Below are 9,514 nucleotides of genomic sequence, written 5' to 3'. Positions count from 1 at the left end.
GTGAATATATAACTATCACAATTTTCCTGTGATAAAACAGTAGGAAGGGATTAGAAGAAACAAAAACAACTCACCATGAAATGAGGGCTGGCAATAAGTCCATAATGTAATGAGAACCATATTGAAATGTCACTTTGTTGGCTCTAATGCAGCTGTATTCTCCAATGAATTTCATCGCATAGATTCAAGTATTCCATAGATGTCACCACCTATCTAGACCATTGAATGTTATAATCATAGTAATATATTGCTTGTAGATGATTATGTATCTATTCATCAGTATTTACCTATTATCGCTGCAGCATTTCAACACCGGTATTCAGATACATGGGGATTTGTCACAACAAGTTAAACCTTGTCAATGCCTTATTGCCAATGCCCAAGAATGCCTGAATAGTCAGATCAATTGTTGTTTCAAAAAATAAAAATAAGCGTGACCTTTTCCAGACTTTTCACCATAATTTGACCATAAACTAAATGAGTCGTGCGCAGAAGTGCTTGTGTGAATTAGCTCATTCAAAATGAAACAGAGATGCATTTATCTAAGTGAATGCTTTATGGCTGATGTAGCAGCCAGTCAGTTCTTCCATTAAATTATTTTCAAGGAATGATTCTCCAAGCATTTGAGGGTAGACAGGTTTGCAAATGGTGATACTTTCCATGGCTGCTGCTTAGTGTGAGTTGCTGCTTAGTGAGTTGTTTATTTGGGAGTTATTTTGGCCAAGGTTTATTGAGAGGTTCCCTGTGACATGGTTGCACACTGAAATATTGTCCCTGCCAACAAAGAGAACACTCTTCATTAGAAAAATAAACAGTTGTTTGTTCAGTCATGTTCTTTATAAGATCTCTCCCTACGTTCTACTTGCTCACAACAATTCCAAATATTTGAAGCATTTTGTGTTGGTATTATTGAGTAGAGTGTATGTGTCATGAGTGTCATTTAAGGATGCTATTATATAGAGTATTTAACATGTTTTTCCTCATGACAAATACTATCTCTATATCCTGTTGTTTTATAACCTAGTAAGCCTTTTTTTTAATCATCAGCAGTATTTGTACAGAGGAGCCAGTAGACTAACCTCTCAAATGAATAGTAGCTGTTGGCCTATTGATAGAAATAGTAGTGGCTATGGCCTCTCACATTCAGTTCTAATTGTTGTTCACCGCTTCTAGCTAATATCCCCCCTCTGTTATCAATAGAAAATTAGCAGAAGTAGTCAGATATTCCGACAGAGGGCGATCAGAATCCAAATTGACGGACCCCTCCTCTCCCTAACCCATCCCTGCTTCTTGATTGAGGGGGGTGTCGGGGATCTCCTACAACAAACCCACATTCAGATGGATATAAGAATTACATCACAACCCGTGGAGGATATATCAGAGGGAGCAGGTTACTCTCTCAGCGTCCTGCAAAAGAAAACGAAACACCATGCCGATCCTCAGAGGGGAGGACTTGAGACTGGAATCACGCGTCAAAGCGCACAAGAACGAGAACCCCTGATGCCACTGATGCTGTCACAGAGCCATTTCATACAATATATTGAATTCGTGCGTAAAAGGGAAACACTGCCTATATCTAGATTTGTTTTTACGAAAGAGACTATTCATCTTTACCATCTTCAATCAATTATCGTTTGCTATGGAGTAAGCAGTCTGAATTTTAAGGACACCAACACTCAAGAAGTGAAGTTTTGCTGGATGTAACTCAAGCCGGTGCGCACTCCGCAAGAACCGGGCACAACTGTACGCAGCAGAGTAGCCTAGGCCTACCTGTTTAGCTGTATCCTATAATACTGTCTTATTGTGCGTAACGGACATGGATCAATCACAGCATTTTGTAGCAATGTACTTGCTGATGTTGTCCCTCGGACTTATAATAGAAGAAGGGCTATGCCAGCATTATTACCTCCTCCGTCCTATTCCGAGTGACAGTTTGCCACTTGTGGAATTAAAAGAGGACCCAGATCCTGTCTTTGACCCAAAAGAGAGGGACCTCAATGAAACCGAACTGAAAAGTGTATTGGGGGACTTTGATAGTCGCTTGATGTCTATTACACCACCACAGGATAAATACACTGGCAACGATGAGCTTGACGATTTGGACATTCAACAGAAGCCCAGTGGAGTGATGCCGAATGAAATCAAAGCAATGGATTTTGACGTACAGTTTGGCAAGAAGCACAGACCCAGTAAAAAACTTAAACGGAGGCTGCAGCAGTGGCTGTGGTCATTCTCGTTCTGTCCCGTCATTTATACATGGAACGACCTCGGCAACAGATTTTGGCCACGTTATGTTAGAGTGGGAAACTGTCAAAGCAAAAGATCATGTTCGGTTCCAGAGGGGATGTTCTGCAAACCAGCAAACTCGACCCATTTTACGATATTGAGATGGCGATGTATACAGAAGAAAGGGGGCCTCAAATGTACTTGGATACCAGTTCAATACCCCATGATAACCGAATGCAAATGCGTCTGCTCGAACTGAAATGACTGTTATCAAGTATAAATTATGATGACTTTGTAATTTTGTATGCACTACCGTGTAGGAATGTATTTTATGTATATGAGGTGCCATTCAATTATAGGTTATTGTAAAAAGTCAGTATTACGTGTAACCAGAGTCTACCGTATTTGTAGAAAGTATTGGTTATATTTGTTGTATTTATATTGAAAATCAATGGCGCATAGGTGCCGTTTTATAAACATGTTGTTTTCCATTATGGAAACGAATCTATCGACCTCAGATTTCATGTGGATGATGTTATCTTGCAGCTGATATACAGCTGCATATCGGTAGCCTATTTCAACGATTTATCAAGTAAATTAAGAGAACTGCTATTTATTCTTTATATTCATATAATAAAATGTCACTGAAATAATGAAATCTCGATTTTGTCTTAAAATATATATATCTCCCCTATACCTATCAACTCAACACACCGTGAACCCTTTGATGGAGTAATGACACCTGTCACAATTAGGGTTCACAGCGTGCGCACTCACTCACTCTGAACCAAACTCTCAGGAGTCTCGCGTAGTTTGCGCAAGTCAGCAGTCTGGTTCAAGAGACTCTCAGTAAAGCAGCGTGCACCGGTCATACATGGGCAACCTATGGGCGGCTCTCAGTAGATTACTTACTTACACAGTTATACACTTTCATAGAGCTGGGGCCAAGACTTACTTGTTAATTATATTTGTTAAAACTTGGGGTTCCCAGGAGAGGATACGGGTTGAGGATTGCCTGAGTCATAATTGTTAAGCGTTTGTATTCATGCGTAAATGCGCACAATTCACGCACACTATTGGAAAATGGAGGGAGTTTTGTGCTTTTTCTACAATCTTACTTTTTTGCTTCATAGCAACTGAAACTAAAATATTGATGAGAACAAGATGCTTGGTGACCTTGGACAATATATCAAAGTCTCAAATTGAGTTGATATTTTCCCACATTTGTTTTATTAACCAGTGACCAGTCCTATAATTACCCTATCATAGTAAAACCATCTGTCCTCCATCAAACAGTTATCAGCTTACAAACCCATTCGAAATGTACATGCTGATAAAGTAACACTGATTTATTGATCCATAGTTTCAGCAGCTGTTGACAGTTCTCAGAGTCATCTCCAACACCCACCTCCTCATTAGGAACACAGCAGGAGTGAGCTTTAGAATGGAGCTGGAATTTCAGAGTAAGCAGAGGCCAATATTCCACCTGAAGTTGAACACATATGTTATTTCTATGTCTATGTTTTTGTACAATTCAAACAGGGTGCAAGGATTAATAATATTTGTCTGCTTTCATTTTGTTCTTTATCAAGTTTACTAACTCAGGTGAAAAAGGTTTCAGCTTCTAGGAGACAAAATCAGCCCACCATTTTTGCGTCAGTTCAGGATAAACACAGTAGTCCACCCTCTATGCTTGTTATACCAGAAATTGCATACAAACACACATCAGGTTGACCCATTGTCTCAAGTCAGATAGTGTGATGACTGTAGTTTATTTGCATTTCATTTGTAATTCATTTGTGGCGCAACGCATTAGAATGATGCCACCTGATGACCAGGTTATGATGTTTCTAAATGTACTCCTCAGATTCAAGGGGCGTGTTCCTCTGCCCAGGCGTTGCCGACGTATGGAGAAGGGTGCAACTGCGCAACTGCAGTCCGCAGGAACCCCTATTTATACTATACCTCTACTGGTACATTTTTAATCTATGATTCCAGTACATATGCGGGAGGCACGGACGTTCCAGTACAGTAGATGGCGGTAATGCAACCGCCGATAAACCCCAGAGAAGAAGAAGAGGCCAAAGAGGACAGTGGCGAGGGCAGGTGTTCGGCAGGCGGTAGCGAAGGACACTCTGTGCCATCTCAGCCAGCTAACGTAAACTCACCCCATTCCGTACAAATGTGCGTAACCGCGACATTCAAACGAGGCTACAAAGAAAACTAATGGGACTGTAGCGGCTGTGTTGACTTCAAAATCGTGGGTGTGAACTAGGTTTCTATTCAAGCATTGATCGACATGGTAATGGCTTTATAGTATTGGAGAAAAGTTGAAAAAACTGACCCTCCGTTACATCTTGACGTGTCATGTCGTAACGTACAGCACGCATAAAGCAACTATTTATGTCTTACAATCTCTCTCCACCGGGTGTAGCACTTCTCCCATCATTTAAAAACAAGAAATGGACAGTGACGGGGGTAAGGGGGATACCTAGTCATTTTTTTCGTCATCATTGCATGCGATCATCATTCTCAAAGCCGCTGTTTACTTCTAAGATCACTTTAGCACCGCCCTAAAAACCCGATTCAAATTCGACACAAACCTTCAAATAGGTATGTAATGACACATTATATAAACTCTTTATAGTGTTTTATTTACATTTTAGAGGCGATAAGGTGATAAGTTGGACAGATCGAGTGAAAAAAGCAATTTTCCCACACGACATCTGTCCTTCTCACTATAACGCATTAGTTTCGCTTCCCCACCCGCCATTTTTAAAAAGACCCGAAGGAGCTCATTGCCTTCTTGAATTATGCAGAAACGGGCAGTGTGAAGGTCTCGGCATGAATTCTGTGTGCTAGCTAGTAAGCTATTACATGGTGTCGCTAACTAACAAGCAAGTTAGTTAGCTAGCACAAGGTGTTGCTACTGCCTCCCGCCTGCTGTACTAGTGGGAGGTGGGGGCGACCGGTAGACACTGTTGGGCACGGTTTTCTCCCGTACTCAGGGGCAACACCGGGTGCTGGCTAACTAGCAAGCTAGCACACAGTGTCGCTAATTAGCTAGTTAGCTAGCACACGGTGTCGCTCCCGCATGCTGAACTAGCAGGAGGCGTAGGTGACCGGTAGACAGTGTCCTTCACCTCCACATGTCGGGCACTGTTTTCAGATGCAGGAACGACTCGAATTGCGGGCTGCAGTTGCACACGATTGGACGCATGCCAGATCTTACAATGCCTTGGTAGGTATTTTAGGTATCAGCGATCGCAGTCCGAGGTTCTATGCGGCTGCTTATCGATAGGCTATCAGATTAGGTAATGTTAGTGCTTGTAGTAGCCTATAGCTTTGCTTTAATGAATACATGTTTTATTTGGTCATTTTCTCATGTTAAGCCTAACGTTTGTTCCAAGAATCTATAGGCCTACAATGTCGCAATGCTGCTATTTAGAATGCTGACTGGCGGCAATAATGTATTTACTTGTTCAGTAATTAAAGTGGGAAATTCAAACACTGCAGATTGTAAAATACATTTCCGATGCAACAGCATATATACAAATGTCCTGTAGGCAATAGCCTACCTTAGCCGTCCTTGCGCTCTCTCACAGCTTGGATAGAAAGTTTGTGCTGCATAAAACCAGTCTATTAAATTGAAAAAATAATAATACAATCAGTCCACCATCAAAACAATAGCTTATTAGGGATTGTTTCATTATGCAGACAATGCAGTCTAGCCTACTAGCCTATTCATAGCAATATACAGTATTTAGCTGGTAGCCTATTTATATTACACAGAACTCAGACTCCACACTGTCGGGGCTATCCATCTCATCACTCATAGGCTTACCAGTGTTCATCGAAGGTGTGTCGCTATCATGAGGCCACTTGGTCTCTGGCAGTCATCTGCTTGGTTTTCTAGAGAGGAGGAGCCAGGCCTCTTTCATTGCCGGGCCGGGCAGTGAGGTCTCTGTCGGGACTGGAAGGCTGCTTGTGCTAGCTGCTGCCATGGTGTTTCGTCAGTGGAGGATGAGGTGGTTGCTTTGCTGATGTGGTTATCATGGGTAATTTGGCACGAGCTTGATCAGATAAAGATTTTTTGCATCTTTTTTTGTGCACCACTTGGTCTTGCCTTATGTTTATTCATCTTGAACAACACACTCACTCTACATTTACATTTTTTACATTTTAGTCATTTAGCAGACGCTCTTATTCAGAGCGACTTACAGTAGAGTGCACACATTTTTATTACATTTTTACATTTCATTACATTTTACATACTGAGACAAGGATATCCCTACCGGCCAAACCCTCCCTAACCCAGACGACGCTATGCCAATTGTGCGTCGCCCCACGGACCTCCCGGTTGCGGCCGGCTGCGACAGAGCCTGGGCGCGAACCCAGCCCAGCCTGGGCGCGAACCCAGAGACTCTGGTGGCGCAGCTAGTGCCCTAGACCACTGCGCCTCCCTAGACCACTGCGCCACCCGGGAGGCGTCCGAGTCTCTCCATCCGAGTCCAACCTGATTCACCTACATTTTCTTTAACTTGATTGCCAATTAGGTGAGGAGGAAGGTGGGCTGCCGCCGGCGCCACTAAGAAATAGCCTAATTAGATGCACAACAACTATATTGTCTGTCTGCCTCACCTACTACCGTGTAGATTGGACAACACAAACACTTCACTTGCTACATTTTGAAATTTAAAAAGAGGGTTATTGTCAAAATTATTTATAAAAATATGTTTTAAAATGTAGACATAGGGGCGCATGGGTCCCCATAGCTCGTGGGGGCAGCAGGGGTTTCCTCTACACCAGTGCATATGTTATAGCAATCTGGTGCCCAATGGCACAGTCGATGACGTGGCTTGCAACCATTGGTTGATGTGTGCAATGTCTGAGCAGGGGAACGCTACCATAATTTTTTCCCAATTTCTGCTGGTCACTGAGGTTTACTTATGAGTGAATATAATCCATAATGTGGATATGCAGTGGCTTTGATTTTTAGTCAAGGGTTCTCATATCTACACAATTTGGGCTGAATCAACATAGAGATAGAGCTCCAGATGCAGGATCATACACAGTATATCATCAATGGACAGTGAAGAATTTCACTGACACTGACCCAATTGACTTTTCCATGGAACTTAATCTCATAGGGTTATAATGCCTATGACTGTCAAGCCTCAGTTTACAAGCTATGTAAAGTGACCACCTTTTTCAGGTTTTGTGTGTCATTGTGGGGTATTTAAGTAGACGGCAGGATTACAGCATCTACTCAGTAACAGCTGGCCTGGAAAAGTTGTTAAATATGAATAAACTCATTTTACTTTTACTCAGAAAGTATGTATTCGTATGTATACTTATTTGTTCTTTTATATTCCAACACTTTATAATTAATATGGATTTAATATTGATAGGGTCAGTGTAAGACATTGTCGAGCAAGGTACACAGCGACAGAACAAAGCAAACGAATCAAGTCTAGATAGCCTTTGCAGTTTTTCTATTTTGCTACACATTTACAGATGTAGGATCTTAATGTGAGCCAGTCTCCTACAGTAGAAAAATAATCCTGCAGCAACAGGAAATGTGAATTATTATGTGGATTATAATTAAATAATATTTTTGTAGGCGTTGACACATTTGTTATAGCAAATCAAATCAGAAATTTCTAGGTGGAAATTAAACTTTCAGAAGCCTTTTAAAAACTAAAATACACTACAAGTTTGTATTTCCTGCTTTACAGGAAAATTCTCATTGACAAAGGAGTGATCAAATGAAGATCCTACATCTAATGAAAAGTGTAAAATATATAATTTCTTTTAGACATATTTTTCTCCCAAAATATTTCCTCATTGCGTAATATAGACCATTTCCTTTTAAAATGTAATTTCACTTTGATTCACTTGACCAACCACGTCATCACTTTGGGGTAAGATTTTTATATTCAACTGCATATCTTTTTCTTTCCTCTGGTTGTTTTAGAGCTGTAGGAAAGTGCTGACGCTGGTCACAAGATTTGTGTGTGGAGTAATAAGTGTTGACAGAGCGCTTGGTGCCTGCTAATACCAACTGCAGACTGGAGGATGCAGGGCAGCTAATGCCCCCTGTCACTGTGAGCTGGCTTTTAGTGCTCCCTTCCTTAACACAGCATGCTGTGCCTCAAAAGACCCAGGCTCCATGGCCAGAGATCTCTGAAGTCTGAGATATACAACAATGTAATGCTTTTAGCCACCAGCAATCCATAAACGTAATGATATTTTTAGCTATGGGTTCTTTTTATTGCTTTTCTTTTTCTTTTCTTAATCAACTTCTTTGTTGTTGTTGCAAGGCTCGTGCAGACACATTGTGGCTGATTAAATTCCCCTAAAGGTTTCAGATAGTTGCCTAATCAAAGCAGCGTCTCTTAGATAAGTATGCCAACCATAATACAATTATGATTAACAGACTAAACTCGTTTATGCCTGATGTATAGGAAAACTGGATTGATAATTTATTGAGTGGCTCACTAATTGAGAAAAGATTATGCTAACTTCTAAAATGAAGGTTGGCTGGTCCATAAATTATTATCATTTTGACATCAACATTTCTTATCTTTTTGATAGGTGTATAAGAGCAATAAGGTGAATTATGCTTTTGTTTTATTACTTTCAGTCAAATCATTTCCTTTTCCAACATGGGATGACATACTGTCACGTTCGTCATAACTATGAGACCAAGGCGCAGCGTGATTTGAATACATACTTCTTTAATAAAACGAATAAACACTAAACAAACTAACAAAACGAACGTGACGCTATTTAAACCGAGTGCTGACATGCAACTACACATAGACAACTACCCACAAATACAGGTGGGAAAAGGCAACCTAAGTATGGTTCTCAATTAGAGACAACGATAGACAGCTGCCTCTGATTGAGAACCACACCCAGCTAAACACACAGAAATACAAATCATAGAAAAAGGAACATAGAATGCCCACCCAAATCACACCCTGACCAAACCAAAATAGAGACATAAAAAGCTCTCTACGGTCAGGGTGTGACAGTACCCCTCCCCAAAGGTGCGGACTCTGGCCGCAAAACCTGAACCTATAGGGGAGGGTCTGGGTGGGCATTTCTCCGCGGTGGCGGCTCTGGTGCGGGATGTAGACCCCGCTCCACCTCTGGCTTGGCCCACTTAGGTGGCGCCTCTAGAGCGGGGACCCTCGCAGCGGGCCCCGGACTGGGGACCTTCGTTGGAAGCTCCGGGCTGAAGGGCGCCTCTGGAAGCTCCGGGCTGAAAGGCGCCTCTGGA

The 9,514-nt window shown here is 41.6% G+C and overlaps 1 protein-coding gene across 1 annotated transcript; it reads left to right on the top strand.

Annotated features, from left to right (window-relative positions):
* The first annotated feature begins 1,816 nt into the window (after positions 1 to 1,816).
* Positions 1,817 to 2,485, top strand: LOC120044627 (noggin-3-like). Its single transcript, XM_038989301.1, has one exon. It carries the CDS (start codon positions 1,817 to 1,819, stop codon positions 2,483 to 2,485), a length of 669 nt encoding a protein of 222 aa, XP_038845229.1.
* The last annotated feature ends 7,029 nt before the right edge of the window (positions 2,486 to 9,514 follow it).

The sequence above is a fragment of the Salvelinus namaycush genome, chromosome 3 (assembly GCF_016432855.1).
Source record: "Salvelinus namaycush isolate Seneca chromosome 3, SaNama_1.0, whole genome shotgun sequence".
NCBI classification, from domain to species: Eukaryota; Metazoa; Chordata; class Actinopteri; order Salmoniformes; family Salmonidae; genus Salvelinus; species Salvelinus namaycush.
This window is presented reverse-complemented; position numbering and strand designations above follow the sequence as displayed.